Genomic DNA, 17,789 nt, shown 5'->3' on the forward strand with positions numbered 1-17,789 from the left:
CTGGCCCAAGGGATTTGTTTTCTTACAAGGAGATGGAAAGACAGATAAACACTTTCCCAAAAGAAAGTGTGAATTTGGGAGTTGGGAGGGGATTTTGGTTAGTTAGAAAGAACTTGGTGAACATCATTGAAATTTCACAGAAATCTCAGTTCTTGAGTGAACTGGACATGATGGGAACTGGGAGCAGCACAAGCTGGCCTGAGCTCAAGTCTCCAGTGGAGGCCATGGCATTCCATGTGGGTGAGCCCAGGGCCCAGTGCATAGAGGACCAAGGGGCTGGCTAGCATCAGCCAGCAGAGTTTGTTATAACTGATTTTCGTGGAAGGCTCTCTGACAAAGGTAGCAGCAAATCTGGTGTGTCAATCCAGGGTCTGATGGAGTCATGTCACCTACTCTCTCTGGGCCTTCATTTCTTATCTCTAGAATAAGGATTTGAACCAGCAGTTCTCATCAGGGGACGCTCAGTGTCATGGCTAAGGGGATGGAAGGCAGGATAGAGACCAGAGATGCTATAAAACACCTCTGAATGTGCCACACAGAAAGGGCTTACCCAAAATTTCAGCCACATTGAGGTGAAGAAACCTGGTTTTAATTCCATGGCATGACATTTCAGCCAGTGAGATCCAGCTCAAACACACTCCAGCGTTACTGAAAGCTTTGTATATTTCTTCCCTTCCACAGCCCTTGTTTTGCCCCATCTTATTTATTTTCTGTATACGTAATAACTTTTACACCTTATCAAAAATATGTGGATGGCAAGCACTGTTGCCATAAAAACAAACAGAATAAAGCTTAACAATTCAATCTTCCAGGTTATAACCTATATCCTAGCAGTAAAATTAATTTTGGGAAAGCTACCTTAATAATTGTTGGGTGATGTTCTGTAAAGAAATGACTCATCCTATAATCTTTGGTGCTGAAAGAAAGCACCTAGCTCACAAAAGCCCCAGACTGTGGGAGGGCAGAGGCCAGGATGTCTGTGTGAGGTCGTCCTTATTAGGCCTACACACAACCTTCAAAAAGAAAATAAAGCTCAAAATATTTCCTTCACAAAATGTCCTTGCACCTTTTCCAATAGAAGCTTTGTTCGGAAGAAGATGCATTTTCCTTGCAACCTCCCCACCTCCACCTCCCCCAAAAGCTTGAGTCAGAAGCTCCTCCCTGGAGCTTCCTCAGGACTCTGGATCATGGCATTTCTTAAGTTTTATAATTCATGTTGCCTCACTTATCTGGCTGGCCCTCTGGACTTAAAGTTTCTTGAGGGAAAAGACTGTGCCATGTTTGCTTGTTTCCTCCATGTCTATCCCGTGGACATGCAGTAGGAACATCAGAAGTAACAGTTGGCTGGTCCATCTGGCAGACGTCGCACATCCAGCTGCCTCTGGCACAGAGCAATGCTGACCACTGTTGGAGAAAAACTCAAAAGCAAGAAAAGGACCCTCCCCCGCCAAGAGCCAGAGTCATAGAAGGGCTTGGGATCAGAGAGGTGGCTCTTGAGTTTTCAGAGGACTAGAGGTTGTGGGGGTGTGGTAAACCCTTGGTGCTAGAGTTTAAGGCCCAAGAAAGAACAGAAGTTGTGACCTTGAGCCTGTTGGTGAAGAGCAGTTAAAACTGAGTTCCCAAAAGAAAGCTAAAGGGGCAGGAAAATTCACCCCCAGAAATACAGAAATAAGGAATGTTAAAATATTTTTAGTGGATATGTTTCAAAAGTTTAAATACATAGCTGACTGTGGTGGTAGACACCGTAATCAAGGAACTGAAAAGGATGAGGCAGCAGTATATCAAGTTCAAAGCCAGCCTGGGCTACACAGTAAGATGCTGTCTCAAAGAAACCTAAATAAATTTATGTATTTATATGTGTGTGTGTATATATGTGTGTATGTATATATATATATATATATAGAGAGAGAGAGAGAGAGAGAGAGAGAGAGAGAGAGAGTATTTGAAAGCATAATGCAAGTATACAAAATTAAAGAAAACAGAACAAGCTGGTGGAGTGGCTCAAGTGGTAGAGCACCTGTCTAACAAGCATTATCATTATGCCCTGAGTTCAAGCCTCAGTACCACCAAAAAAAGAAAAAAGAGCGAGGATATTGAAAAAGCTCCAAATATAGATCCAATCGTTAAATAAAATGCTATAGACAGTTAAACTGTAGACTAAACACACAAAAAAGAGTTAAAATACATCTGAGAACATGACGTAGATTTTAACACAGAAATATAGAGATGGAAAATGACTGGAAATGAAAAGAAATGGAGGTGTCTTGGTCCATTTTCTGCTGCTGTAACAGAGTGCTTGAGACTGGGTAAATGATAAGGAGATGCTGATTTTTTTTTCCTGATGTTTATGGAGGCTGGGGAGTCCTAGACGAGAGGAGCTGCACCTGGTGAGGGCCTCCTTGCTGCATCTCAACACAGAGAGAGCAGGTCCTGCCCACAGCACTGGATCTCTGCCTCCATTTCAGGCCTCTTTCTGGGTGTCTTGTCCTCTCCCTGCAAGGACTCTAGTCTCATTGGACTAGGACCCACCTACTCCAGGATGAGTTCATCCTAACTAATTGCATCTGCACCACCCTTGTTCTAAATGAGTTCACACCCTGACATGCTGGAGTTGAGACTTCCCTTACTATACTCGAGGGATATAACACAATAGTCACCTTCTGTGTGCTTGGGGGGTTTTCCCATTGTAAGTATGACTGAAAGTCTTTCAACAGAAAATCTCCTACAGAAGGAAGGACCAAAGGAGATCCAGCCCTCCTTGCCCTTGGGCTTGAACGAACTGAGTCCCCAGTGCCGGGGTGGGTGGTGGGGGCTGCTGGAGGAGAAACACAACCAGCCCACTGTTTTCTCCTGCAGCCCTCTCCCAGTGCAGGGCACTGCAGGGACAGATGCGTGGTTTTCCCAGTCATTCTGAAGCTTCCTATCTGGACTTGGCATCAGACCACACCAGTTAAGACTGTGTCCTATGAGACTGTTAGCCCTGCTCCCAGGCTGACTGCAAATCTAGGCCCCCAGAACTTCTGAGAGAACAGCTACAAATTGAGATTTCCAAGACTCTTTATGTTCAGTTAATTTGCTGCAGTGTCTCACAGAACTCAGGGGAACAGTTTATTCATACTTATTGGTTTATCATAACGGACATTACAAAGGATACAGATGAGCAGAGGCAGAGGGTGAGGCACTGGGGAAGTGATGGAACTTCCAGAACACCACCTTAGCACCTCCACCTGGTTGCCAGGAACTCACAGGAATCAAAGACCAAATATCAGAATAAAAGAGGCCCCTATCAATCAGGAAACTGCAAGGGTTTTCAGAACTCTATATCCTAGAGCACAGAGACAGAGAGAAAATATCTATTTCTTGCTACATAAAAGTCCATCCACTGGCCTCTGGCCACAGACTAAAGCAAAATGATGTACAGATCAAAAGAGACGGGCACACTGTTAGACTCCCAGTGGTCATTATTAATGACTCCATCACAGCCTTTGAAAATGTCCACAAGGACAAAGCCACTCAGGTTTGCAGGCTTCCAGTCCATCTTGACACATTCCAAAAGCAGGAACGGTCTTGGTAAACACAGAGCCTCCCTCTTTTAGGCTCTGGTATGCTTGAGCTAAGAGACAATATCATCTCTTTGAGGTGTTAATGAAATATGGATTCCCCTGTCACATAACCCATTAGTCATTCATTTGCCTTCAGTTACTATTGCTCCTTCTCCCTGTTTTTACCCAAACTTTTCCACCTGTGAAAGGGACATTAAGATGATGGTCAGGGCTGGGCTGGACTGCAGGCAGCAGTGCTGGTCTTGTAGCTGTCCTGTTGAGTCAGGCCACCCTTATTCAGATGTAGGGGTGATGGGTGCAGAGGTGCAATGTTTACCACCAAGCCACATAGCCACATTCAGTGTCAACTTTGATGTTGCCAGGTGGGATGAAGGCACAACCCACTCTCATTAGGCCTTTAGGAACTGTGATCTAAGCTGCAGTTTCGTGTTTAGGAATCATCTTGATCCCAGTGCTTGTAATTCCAGCCCTGGTTCTGTAGCCACTGTATCAGGAAGGAGAAAGCAAGTGGAGGTGATGTGGAAAAGAAAGGAAAAGTGAAATCACAGCCATTATACCAGAGTACTCCTCCCTTAGAAAGAACTGCAGAGTCAGTCACGCCAGCACGCCCCACCCCTTCCTCAGATCCCCCAGGGAAACAGACAAAGAGCTAGTGGGGTCTGCCCTTTGGTCCCACTCACTCTTCGTCCAAGTACACACTCAGAAGGCATGTAAGCTAGCCCTTCATGCTTCTAGCTCCCTGTTTCAGACAACCAGTGTCTCAATTGCCTGAAACATTTCTCTGTCCAATTATTACTCAGAGGAGGCTATCCCTCTGCCCATGGTTGGACATCATGGATGCATTCACTAGTCTGAAGAAATGACATTCGACCATCCAAATTGGTGCCAATCTCCCGTTGTGTGTTTCTACAGCACTCTGAGCACTTATATCTTCCAACATACACACTAAGCCCAGCTCAGAGTCCATGTCTATTCCTTGAAAAACCCATCTGCAGCAAACTAGAGCCTTTCACACAAGGACTATGCCATGTGGCCACCAGTGGTCTCTGTCTTTTGCTGGCAAACGGTACCTGGTTGGCATCTTGTGCCTAAGAAAGTGCCAGAGGGACCTGTCCCCCTCCACTCAGCCCATCTCTGTCCTGCTGGAGCTCCTGTGTCCACCCACCTCACAGGCCCAGGTGGTTACCATAGAGGAGCACACAAGGAGATCTGCTTATGGATTCCTGTCATCTTCTGAACCTGAAAGGGGGTTTTTCTGATGACATCACCATGTTCTACTTTAATTCAGCCTACAAATTCCCATAAGACTGTGCTCCATCCAAGCATCCCTGATTAGGCTGGGTGTCTATTGCCTATTGGTCTCTGTCAGTCAAAACCCAAACAGGGACTTAGACCTCTATTCAGTTCTTCAGCACGCAGTACAGCTGGCATGCTGGCTTGTTTTTAATCTTCTTTGATCAGAGTGGTGGCCATCAAAACAGATGTTGTCCACTCTCTCTGAATTGCCATCTGAAAACTGAGTCATTCTTGGTTGGTGAGACTCAGCTCTGGAAGTAGAGGCTCCCTGCCTGGAGTATCTCTCCCTTGCACTCGTGATCAAAGGATATGGTAAAATTTATTATGGAACTCTTTTATTATGGAACTCTTCTGCCACCCGTGAGAGTGCTGATATCACCCACCATCTTGTGGGTATTTCAAGTTTTAAGATTTTATGTCCTTTATGGCTTTAATTAATGCCTAATGGGAACCAGTAAATGTTTCTCAAGTGGAAATTTCCTGAAGTCCCAGAAATCATTGTTGGAAGGCACTCACAGGATTTGTTCCTAAGCCTGACTATAGTTCATGTAGCGCCACCACTCAGCATCATCTGTACCAGCACATTAGCTTCCAGTCTACACCATGGGGGCTCAGGGAACTTTACTGGTGCCCCTTGGCTTGTCCAGTTAATATTGGTTGGAGGGTGGCTTTTAATGCCTTCTGTTTTACTACCTAGGTAGGGGAATATTCCCTAATCAGACACAATGTCCATCCCATAACACAATCAGGGAAAAAAGAGACACACCACTCATATGGCACCTGTACAACCATCCTCATTCCTGTACACACTTACAGCTTGATTCCCTCAAGCCTTACCTTCCTAACCATAAACTCCACTAGGATTCTATCAACAGGCCTGTCTTACAAAACTAGACAAGAGAAATGTCCTCCAACAGATGTAATACCCAATCCCATAAAACACGTAGGAAAGGAAATGCAACTTCTTTACAGAATGCTTGTCTAACATTGCAGCTTTCATAGACCGATCAGCATTTTCCTTTTTTATGTTCCCCCGATCGAACTGCAGTCCAAGTCAGGACTTTAACAATGGACTGTGCCATCACAGAGTGCAGGGCGGCTCCATATCAAGGAGTCCTGGGGCCATCTGTCCTCCACCCCCTGGTCATTTTACACCAGTGTAGTAATGTATCTAAGTGGACCCTGGCCCTGTTGCCAATTGTTATCTTTATCTTTTTTTTTTTTTTTTTGACAGTATTGGGGTTTGAATTTAGGGCCTCGCACTTGCTAGGCAGATGCTCTACCTTTTGAACCACGCCCCGAGCTGTCAGTCTTCATCTTAATTAACCTGCCTGACAATGAGCAGGTTAACCAAGCCATTTCTGGTTGAGTTTCTTGTTGTAAACTCTTTCTGTAGTTCCTGCCTAATTTTGCCCTTGAAGAGTAGCTTTGAGATAACAAAGATTTTTTTTGCTTGGCCAGACTTTAGTAAAGCTTCTGAATTCTCTGCTAGGCCTAGCGGTTTGCTTCCTTGAAAAACCTAGTTTTAGCTCATCAGCTCCTCCCCCTACCTTCCCCCACCTCTACCACCATCATCTTCAGCATCTGATCATCCTGGGGATGAGGTGTGGCTCTAGTGGTAAAATCTGAGTTCAAACCCCAGTACCACAAAAGAACAAAAACAGAAAACAAAACCTCTTATCATCCTTAATACCTGGCCAGCTTCCTCATCCTCCACTGTGGCTGGTCACCCTGTCCTGTCTTCAGCAAGAATACTGTAAATTCATTTTAGCCAGACTCCCTCTGACCTGTGATGTTACTTCTCAGTAATCCCCCATCCACAGGCCCCTAAGAAAGTTAAAAACCATTCTTTAATATCATCTAAGATTCAGTCCACATTAAAAAATTTCCAATTGCCTCAAAGATGATTTTTATGATCCACGTATTGTGTTTGGTTTTACATCTCTGCCGTCTCACTGATTTCTTGGAGAAACTGTGTCCTCGGGAGAACATCCTACAGTCTGCATTTGGCTGATTGCTTCCTTATATACCATTCTCGGTGTGTTACTTTATCCTGTGAAGCAGAAGGCTGAGCCTTGGTTGGGCTCAGGTGTATGTTTTAAGTTGAGAGCTGTGTATTACCTGTCATAGTGCCACACATGACCCGGCAGTTAATTACTTTTCATTACTGTGATAAAGTGAAAAGATAAACAACATAAAAGAAGGGAAGATTTACTTTGGCTCACAGTTTCAGGTTTCAGCCCATGGCTCCTTGGCCCCATTACTGTGGGCTTGTGTTGAGGTAGATGATAGGCAGTCAGGAACATCATGGCAGCCAGATGAGAGCAGAGCAAGACAGAGAGGAAGGATCCAGGGACAAATTACACCCTTCAAAGGGGCACTCCAGTGACCTACTTCCTCTAACTAGGCCCTAATAGTCCATTCAACAAAAAATTCATCAAGGGAATGATTTAATTAATTAGAGCCCTCATGATCCACTAACTTCTCAATAGCACAACCAGCAAGGGATCAAACCTTCAACACAAAAACCCTTGGGGACAATTTGTATCCAAGCTATAGTACCCATCAGTGAAGTTGTCGTGCTTTTTAAAATGTTTTTAATTGACTCATAGTGTAATTGTACATATTCTTGGGGTAAGCTATAGTACCCATCAGTCAAGTTGTCGTGCTTTTTAAAATGTTTTTAATTGACTCATAGTAATTGTACATATTCTTGGGGTAAGATGTGCTGTCTCAATGCATGCATACATTGTATAAGGATCACATCAGGGTAATCGACCTATCTGTCACCTCAAACATTTATCGAAAATCCTCTCTTGAACTCTATATTATGGTTAGCAGTAGCCATCTGCTGTGTGACAGAACACTATAACTTATTCCTCCTTTGTACTTGTAACTCTCGCACTTCCAGTGACTTCAGATAATGTCAGCCTGATCCCCCCAATATGACATTCCTCATTAGCCTGTCACCTAATGAACTTAGTATCTGTTGAAGACTGATGCTGACTCATTATTTCATGGCATTTAGAAAACATCATTATGAACTCACAGATTTTAAAATGCACTTCATGTGTCTCAATTTGTCACAGTTATTATTCTTTTCGATGTCCCAATTGTCCCATTTTGGTTAATGGAAACATCTTCAGATGGCCTCTTTGTTCCTTTGACAGGACCACCTTCTGGTTTTCTGGCCCAACTGGATGCCACAGGCTTTTCCTGTTGATTTTCATCAAATAAAAAATGTAATGGGTCTTCCTCTCTAATCAGATTTCTTTGTCCTCCCTGACCAAGGAAGGAAATTGGTGGCTAAGCCAAACTTTAAAGAAATGAGAGCTGAGAATGATGGTAATGAATGCCTTTGTCATTCTCCAATAGTGCTCTGTGTAAAGGACCGTCTTTCTATCCCTATAGGAGTCCCTGTTTTTAAAGAAAACAGTGCAGTGAAGAAGTTGACTGGATCCTGGAGTTCTGAAGAGGTGAAATGCTTGAGAAAAATTCTAATCGTGTTCATATTTTAACAAGGAGTTTGCTTTGGCAAATGAAACTGTGTGAAGTCTTGGCACTACCCAATCAAAAAGCTCTGAAGAACGAGGGCCTGTCCAGCTGTCTAAGCTCCATATCTGACCTATCAGAGAGAAAAGGAAAAGAATTCCTCAACCACTGCCTGGTTCATGGTCAAGGTCCTGTAACAAAGACAGACTACCAAGAGAAACACATACAAATATATTTAATATAAGTTTTATATGATACAAGAACCTTCAGAAATGAAGATTCCCCCAAGACACAGGGAAACTTGGGAATCTCTATGCTTAGGTTTGTCAAAGAGTGGATGATTGCAGCGGTGTGATTGACAAAGTGGTCTAGTCTGCTGGTAGTACACTGGGGGACTCAGCAAGGCCTGTGTGTCACATCCTGTCTACGTCCTTGTGTCTTCAGAGAGAAGGATGCTCCCTTCCTTCTGGTATAAGCTCTCTAATGAAGGTCCATGACCTGCTTCCGGGGAGCAGGAAGAGGGGAAGACAAGAATGGCCTTCCGACTTCTGCTTTCTCCAATGCTCAGGGTGGCATGTCCTGAATCCATCACTAATTTGGAAGCCTAACATCAAACTAAATACTGTGCACCTAATTTTACATAAAGTAGTAATGTAGAAAGACCAATGCTGTCCAGACAGAAGGAAACCTAGCCCTTAACTGTCCTAGTCTTTTAAATATGATTATTTAGAGCTCTTCATAATTAAACCTGTGAATCTGCTGGGTTACCTTTGTGGTTTCTGAGACATTCAAAACCCTGTCCTCTGACTATTTTGAAATATAATATATAGTATGGTTAACAGTGGTCATCCTATTATCTAATAGAACACCAGAACTTGTGGTATCTCTTAAAACACACAGTCTAGTCTTACATCTTTTTCCTTTTGTGATGCTGAAGGGTCCAGTCCTTTCATGACTTCTAGTGCTACTGGGCTTGGTTTGAGGCTGAGAGCAGTACAGGAAAAAGAAGATGTGATCCTGGAGAGAGGGATCCGAGGCCAGCAGCCAGCGAGCCACCCTTGTTCCTGTCTGTTCCTCCTCCCAGCGATGGTCACTCATCAAATCACTAGTCTAATTCAAATCTCCTAGCTCAAAAGAAATCCACACAGAGCTCTCATTTTGATGGAAAAAGTGAACAAAGTGAAAGATCATATTGGCGAAGGAAACCCAAGGAGTAGTCTAGTTGGCCATCCTTCCGCAGGATGGCCATTAAAGCAGGTGTGCACGACACAGGGAACTTGCAGGTGGTGTGAATCCTAGCCCTGCTTGGGAAGATAACCCCTGTTCTGCAGGGCAGGGGCAGACCCTCCCTGATTGGTCCCACTGAGGCCAGAGAGAAACCATCTCAGGCTGCCCTTGGGGAGGAAGAACAGTGGTGTTGGCTCTGGACAAGACAAGATACTGGGGTCAAAGGAGTGGTCTTCAGCTATCCACAGTTCCATGTAGGAGAGTTTTAACTTAACCTGACTCCAAAAGGGAAAATGATGTCTGAACATGCGGAAGGTTCTGGAAGATGAATCTTGATGCACTATGACAAGGATTTTTTCCAGCACTCAGTCATTTCCAATGATGAAATGATTCCACAGTTCTGAGTCAAGGCAGACTACCTGCTGTTGTTTGGGAGTACAAACCCCATCAGGCATGGGTGTCAATGGGCAACAGGGAGTTGAAGAGACAGGAGTTGGTGGGGTGGGAGAAGGGAGGAAGAAAAGAACAGAGGAAAGGAAGGACAGTAAAAAGTGTCCCCTTGTTTGATTGGCAAGCCAACCTGCTGAGTAGTCCTGTGATCAAACTCACCAGCTCTGACTTAGGTACAACTACCAGTGTGCCAGAGGAGTTACAGAGCTGCCTGGTGACAAGGATATGTGGGGGCCTAGTTGGACTGCAGACTCCCTTCCTCCTGCTTGGCCAGCTGCCATCTCTCTTCACCTCAGTGACAACACAGTCTCCATCTCTGAGACAATCTGCTCCAGCCATCTTTGTGTCAACTCAGCTGAGCTAAGGGGGTTACACTGACTCCAAGATATCAGACCTCAACTGTTAGAACTGTCTTGCATAACAAGTGACCACATGCTCTTTTTCCATTACTGTGGACACACTGCTCTGCCCTTTCATCCTGTAAGTGTCTGAGGCCTGGCTGACCTTTGGCTAGGACTCCTCTGTTCTAACTCTCCACCTTGACTGGTCCTGCCTTCTGGTGTGGGGGAGTGGAGGAAGGTAGTCTGGGCATGACTGGCTGTCCTCTGGCCACACAGAGAATTAAAACCTGGGGACAATGTTTATTTACATTACAAAAGAACCTGATAAGAGATTGAGAAATACTTCCGACTTTAATTACAATAAATTACCAGATTATATGAATTAAATGATCAGCATTGGATCAGGTTACCCTCTGGTCACACTTCTGAATATGTAAGCATTCCATAAAATGAAATAACAAGGACAAGAGATAGCCAGATTGAAAAGCAAGCACAGAGTAAGCACCTTAAGCTGTACCCCTTTCCCCACATGATCTGCCCTGCAGCTTTGCCTTAAAGTCAAGGATGTCATCTAATCCTGATTTTATAACTGCTCTACTGTAGGCTTCACTCCTGGGTTAGGGCCTCCATGAAAAGTGTCAAATGACTATGTGAACTAGCTGCTGTAAGGGATCTGAGGTCTTACCTGTGCCTTATCTGATTGTTTCTCTAAGTAATTCATGATAGATTTCAACATCACTTCTTGGCACCTGATGCTCTCCTCGCCTCACCTGGAGCCCTCTTGCTCACAAAATGTAGATCTGGCATCTTGATATGGACAGTGTCCATAAGTCAAATCCAGGTGCAAGTGTTTGTTGTGAGAGGTGGTCAGGGTCATCTCTGGTCCCTGGGGGTGGAGTGAGGTTTCACAAACGAAGTCACTTTTAACTCACCCACTCCCACAGCCTTCCGGTGAATAACAGAATCCCGGATGGCAGACAGACATGGCCTCAGCTTCTGACTCATTCACTTAGGACCCTGGCCACTGCTGAGGAAGTCCCTAAGCTGCTCTAAATCCACTCAATTAGCAAATGACCAATGAGCTCACCAGAGCCCCTCTGTGAGGCAGACTGGGCCATTGGAGGTATCGGTGGACGTCCTCACTGGTGGCTAGCTTGCAGCTACTGTAAGGAGAGTCTGCTATGGGTCACTGAAATACCAACTGACTATTTCACAGAGGAGGAGGAGAAAGATGAGGAGTGGGAGGGGGGAAGAGAAAGCAAGCAAGCTGGATTAAATTTCTGGTGTTTTATCATGCAGATGTATCAGCAAGCCACCTCCTGTGCCCTAAGGATCCTTCTGTCCAGCAGGAAAGGCAGAATGTCCCTTTCCCTTGCATTTGGATGTCTTCACCACCATTCTAAAGAGATACCCCTAAACCACAGGCACATGAAAAAAGACCATGGTGTGAAAACACTCCTGCCTGCATTTGCACTTCAACTACATGTGCAGCCAGCACGCAAGTGGATGAAGGAGGATACTTCAGGGCGGCCACAGTGTGCCTCCTGAGCACACTTATTTGTAGAAGGAGCAGAAGTAGACTTTGAAAGCACTTTGAGCTGAACAAAAGTGCTGACCCAAGATCCCGATGCACGCTGTGCTGGACACGTGCAGCCGAGTACATGTGGCCTCTGTCCTGCAGGAAAGGTCAGCTGTGTGGGTGAGATAGCATATATTAATTTCGTGGACACTCGGTGTGCTGGAGAAAGATTAACAGATGTCGATACGTAAAGGGGCTCAGATTTCTCCCTGTGGGACACAGAGAAAGGATTGTTTGTGGTGCTGGTGTGAGGCAGACAAACTCATAGAATGATGCTACAGTGAACTTGACATTGCACCCCAGGGGCCTGCCCCGGGCACTTCGCTGGCAACAGGACCTTCCCCTGCTGGAGAGGTATACAGTTTGAAGTTGGCCCGCCCCAAGAAAAGTCCAACCTGAAGGCTGGTCCCTTTCTAAAGTAAACTAACTCTCACCCTTTCACTCTTGGTCGAGAGTTGTACCGAGTTGGCCGAGGCTGCTCTACCAGCATTTGGGACTGAGCAGCAGAAGCATCACGGCCACTGCTTCCAAGGAACCATGCCCACTGTGGATGACATTCTAGAGCAGATAGGAGAATTCCACTTTTTCCAGAAACAAATGTTTTTCCTCTTATGTCTGCTCTCAGCTGCCTTCACCCCTATCTACGTGGGCATCGTCTTTCTGGGTTTCACCCCCGACCACCGCTGCCAGAGCCCTGGGGTGGCCGAGCTGAGCCAGCGATGCGGTTGGAGCCTAGCAGAGGAGCTGAACTATACTGTGCCGGGCCTGGGGGCTGCGGATGAAGCCTTTCTCCGCCAGTGCATGCAGTACGAGGTGGACTGGAACCAGAGTGCCCTCGACTGTGTGGACCCACTGGCCAGCCTGGCTGCCAACAGGAGCCACCTACCTCTAGGGCCCTGTCAGCATGGCTGGGTGTACGACACACCTGGCTCCTCCATTGTCACCGAGGTAAGTGAGCTCAGGAGTCAAAATGCAAAAGCAAATAATGGAGCTTTTCTTAAGGAAGAAACCAGGAAAGTCTTGATTCTTCTAACTGCTCAGACATGCTCTTTGGACTGAGGTAGCTTACAAAATCCGAGTTTCCAAGTGAAAACATGCAGCTTCTAATTTAAGTAGTGAGTTAAAACTTCTCACAATAATGATTCTAGTCTGTGCGTGTGTGAGCAATGAGAAACAAGCAGATGCATATCAGAATGCCTCAGAGGGATTCTTTCCAGCCTCCTTGGTTTGTGAAGGAAACCTCCCTATTTCACCTCACTACTGTGCCATCATAGAAATGATACCAGAAAGCAATGCGACTTATCAGAACTGTGCTTTGCGTGTGACACCATGTGCTTTTCTCCAGACAGCTGGGGGGGGGGTTCCCTTTAATTTGCCCAAAGTGTCCATATAAAAGAAAATCTGTTTGTGAAGCCTTGTTCCAAAAAGAGAAAAGGAAATTGGAGACATGTGTTGGAGGCAAAGAGAGTGGGGAGGTCACTTCTGCAAATGCAGAGAAAGCTGCTGTCCAGCTCAGTTTGAAAGGACCGGGTGACCTGGAAATCCTGTATGAATGCATGGTTAGTAGAGGAGAAGGATGGGAAGGAAATAGTTCCATGGACTTAATGTCACATGACTCTAAGAGGCTCTACAGAGTGCTAATCTCATCCCATTGCATGGAAATGAGGAAACTGAGGCCCGGAGCAGAGCAAAATTTTGCACCCAGCCCCAGAGTGAAAGACAACTGAGTTAGCTCTAGATGCTGGATCAGTGGCTTCTAGAACAGCACCTTGACTCTTATTCCAAAAGAGAGCAAATGAAATGGCCCTTAGCAGGACACCCTAAATCCTCCACTGTTAAAAAAGACAGTTAAGGATGGTCAGAGCCCAGTCTCCTCCTGGCTGCATGTCTATAGTGCCCACTTCTGTTTGCCTCTGTGTATTAACACTAGAAAGGGGGAAATGGATTTGTCTATAAGCAGAGTAATTACTCACTTTCAGCTGATAGAGCCTGCACTTCAGCCAAATGGCACACTGCCATTTGGACTTCAGAGCAAATTATCTGGTGGTGTAAAGAAAATTAACATGGTCAGGAAACCTTGGGTTATTGCCACTTGGCCACACTGGCTTTGGTCAAGGAACATTCAAAGAGTTCCCTGGGCTGAGATGTGGCTACTGGGATTTGATTCTAATGGGCTTTTTTCTTTCTGTCCTGGCTTGGAACACGTCTCACATGTGGACAGTTTAACCTGGTGTGTACCAACTCCTGGATGCTGGACCTGTTTCAGTCGGCAGTGAATGTGGGGTTTTTTGTCGGTGCTGTGGGTATTGGCTACCTAGCAGACAGGTAGGTAAAGCACCTGTGGGTGAATTTAAATAATCCCACAGGTTCAGACAACATCTGCTCTGCTTGCACCCTCCTTTTCCCCCAAACACACAGACCACTCATACCTCCAGCCTCCATGTTGACTGTTTTGACAATCTCAGGCTTCTGCTGCTTTCACAATCATGGCCTCATCTTTATCTTCAAATTCTCTGGGGTCCTAAAGGATGTTTCAACCCTCACAGCACTTTTTTCTTGTAGTCTGTCCAAACAGTTTAGGGTCAGAAGGGAGAGTTACAGATGACTTAAGCTCTTTTGTAATTCCCAAGTTATTCTTTGGCCTCATCACATCCCCTGTCCCCTCCCCCCCCACTCCCCATGACTGTGAGCCTCCAGGGCCTGTGGGCTCCATCCATTCCCTGCCATCTCTTATACCCAGTGGCCTCTAGCACCAGACCCAGCTTGGAATCCACCCATTGCCTGTTGGATGGCAGGATTCCCAGGGGTTGTGTAGAACTCAGGGTGTATGAATCTAATGAAAGGGGAGCAGGGTCTGTCTATACCAAGAGAGGTGCAGGCACTTCCACCATACCTGTGTCCCTGGAGAGCAGAAGGAGGGCCTCTTCCAGGAGTCCATGTCTCTGTGTCTCCATATTCAGTGTATACACTAACCAAGCTATCCCCATATCTCTATTCACCCATCATTTTGGAGTCCCACTCAGTACAGCAAGTTCCTGATGACAGGCATGTTTGCTCAGCTGAAGACCATGAGACATTCTAAGAATCCTAAGAGAAAGGAATAGAATCCTGTGCTTCATGCTTGATGAGAACTTTACATTACCTTCATGGCTAACTCTCTAATATTCACGATGCCACTGTGTAGAGAGGGTTTTTCATGAGCCAACATTTCAGAAAGTATCATTCTCTTGACTCATCGATCACCTCATAAGATAGCAAAACATAACTACATATAATTACACACAGTCTGTAAATACATAATTAAATGTTCGTGTATGAAACATAACTATACATTTAACTTCGAAATAAGTGGTAAATACACTTTGTGCTCACTCACCTTCCCACATCCTCCCTAACTACATCTATAATATAACCCAGACCTGTTATAATATTAAACCTAAGTAAATGTTTTCTCTGGTTATATGATATTGTCAGGCATGTTCAAGTTTCCTAAGGGCCTGAGGCCCACCTGGCAGCAGGTAGGAGGAAGGATAGAAGTGGCGGCACTGGCCCCATGGTGGCTCCATGTGTGTTGGTGACTATCTGCTCAGCCTCCCTGTCAAGGCTCTTCCTGGCCCTGGCTGTGCCATGAAGAGGAAGGTCATTTGTTTTTGTTATTACTGCAGAACTGAGGGCAGTTGTTTGGAGGCAGCCCATTAAGTCAAGACAGACACATTAACAGTAAGGTCCAAGGTCCGGCCTCACTCCCTGGGAGGCTGGCCTGGCAGCTCCTTGCTCTGTCAGCTGCCTCCTGCACAAGGTGGAGGCACTAACACCCACTCACTGGAGCAAGTGAGCACAAGGTAACGGCCTAACCCAGCAGGCTGGAGGAATGAGCTAATTCTCTCATCCCACGCAAGGAGAAGGAGGTGGTCCCAATTCCCTGCAACAGTACACTCCGGAGTTAGAAGCCCATCAGTTACCCTCTTCCTCAGATGACCACATCACGCTGCTCCTATGGTGGAAATCTCTGGAAAGCCAGTTACTCATTATTGCTCCCCAAGGCTGGGCACAGGCTCTGTGTCTTTTTCTTAAGCTGTCTGCAGTTCTGTCGGTCACCGCCCCAACTTCTGGTCTACTGAGCATGCATGCAAGAGGGAAAGCAGAAAGGCAATCCCCAAAGGGCTCAAAAAAAAAAAAAGTTTATCTTTTGCATACTTAATGCCTACAAGCTTCAGATTTTACACAAAGGGACAAGAATTTCATGGAAACCCATTTTAGTGACATACAAGAATACTGAAAAGAAAAGTAGAGAAGAGTAGAGGGAAGAAAGGAAGGAAGGCAGGAAAGGGAGGGAGGAAGAGAGGGAGAGAGAGAAGGAAAGAAGGAAGGAAGGAGAGAGAGAGAAAGAAAGAGAGAGAGAGAGAGAAAGAATGAAAGAAAGAAAGAAAGAAAGAAAGAAAGAAGAAAGAAAAGGAAAGGATTGTTTTTTTCAGCATTGGGGTTTGAACTGAGAGCCTTGTGCTTGCTAGGCTGGTGCTCTACCACTTGAGCCACTCCACCATCAAGAAAAGATTTTAAAAAATTGCAAATCTTATAGCAAGTCAACTTTTCCAGGGTCAGCTTTGCAAAGCAAAAGCCTTATGTTAGAGAATTAGAAATCTTTAATAAGCTATCCAATTTTTTTTCTTCAATGGCTGGTTCTCTGTGGTCCCCAAAGTGAACTCACTGGACACAGTGGTGCTGGAGATACACACCATCCCATAACCTCTCCACTGCACATACGGACTAGAATGTCTGTGACATTTGTTTTTAATGTGACTTATTTAATTGTTAGTGTGTGGAATTTGATGTCAACAACGGCTGTGCTTAACAACTAGCTTGCAGATTTTCTGAGACTCAGTGCCCACTGCCTACATGTCCTGATGGAACCAGTTCAAAGCAGAGGCAAAGCCCTAGTGGGCTGGCGTCAAATGTTCCCAGCCACCTCTCCACTCACTGCCATGTGCAAGTCGTTTTATTGGGCTCCTTATTTGTTATGTCTCATTTAGGACCACAGCAGCCTTTTAAAGCAGATTTTATTATCCATAATTTACAGAGGAGGAAACTGAGGCACAGCGAAATCAAATCACAGCTCCCCAGATGCAGATGTGCTTGTAAGTCACCTGGGATCTTATTATAAGTCAGGCTCTGAGACAGTCAGCCTGGGTAGACCCGGGAGTCTGCATCCTTACCCAGCTCCTAAATGATCCTCCTGGGTCCCATTCTCAGTGGCAGCAGATAAAGGACTGACAAAGCTGGTCATCCTGGGTGTCCACCCGGGTCTCCTGTTTATCTATTTGTTTTTCACCACACCTTAGTTTTTAAGTGGCGTTGTAGCTTTCATCAGATCACATCCCTCAGTGAAGCTTCTCTCTGCTGGAATTTGATTTCTTTGCTTGGGGTGCCAAGGGATGTATACTTCCTCTCCCTTCAGTCCACAGGGTGTCATCCAAGTTCAGGGGCCTCGTTGTGGTGTTTACTGTGTCTGAATCAGCTATGGATGTTAAGGAATTCTCCCCAGAGCAATCGTTTACAGATAATAAACTCTGAGGAAAGGGTTTATGAAGAGAGTAGGAAAAAAGGCTAAAAATTAAGTGAGACATGACTTTGGAAGGTTTTGAACTAAAAGCCAAGGGGTTATATGTGACAATGGGGAACCCCTGAGGGAGAATGAAGAAATGACATGCTCAAAACCGTTTTAAATTCAGTAGCTCATGTTTGTTACTAACAAGACCACTTGACTTTAAATTTCAGATGTAAAATATTAACATCCTAAAATAATTATCAATGATGTTGTGACTTATTTTCAAAGCTAGTTTT

At 45.2% G+C, this 17,789-nt stretch overlaps 1 protein-coding gene across 2 annotated transcripts in view; it reads left to right on the forward strand.

Moving 5' to 3' along the window:
* Positions 1-12,119: 12,119 nt before the first annotated feature.
* Slc22a2 (solute carrier family 22 member 2) overlaps positions 12,120-17,789 on the forward strand; it is a 28,572-nt gene continuing 22,902 nt past the window's right edge. Inside the window, exons 1-2 of one of the 2 annotated variants that reach the window (XM_074071051.1) lie at positions 12,120-12,896; positions 14,170-14,273. In XM_074071051.1, coding sequence (XP_073927152.1) covers positions 12,486-12,896; positions 14,170-14,273 — 515 coding nt within the window. In that variant the 5' untranslated portion in view covers positions 12,120-12,485. The remainder of the gene's footprint in view (positions 12,897-14,169; positions 14,274-17,789) is intronic. The other variant, XM_074071060.1, reaches the window with a different exon arrangement.

This window comes from Castor canadensis, chromosome 1 (genome assembly GCF_047511655.1).
Source record: "Castor canadensis chromosome 1, mCasCan1.hap1v2, whole genome shotgun sequence".
NCBI lineage: Eukaryota > Metazoa > Chordata > Mammalia > Rodentia > Castoridae > Castor > Castor canadensis.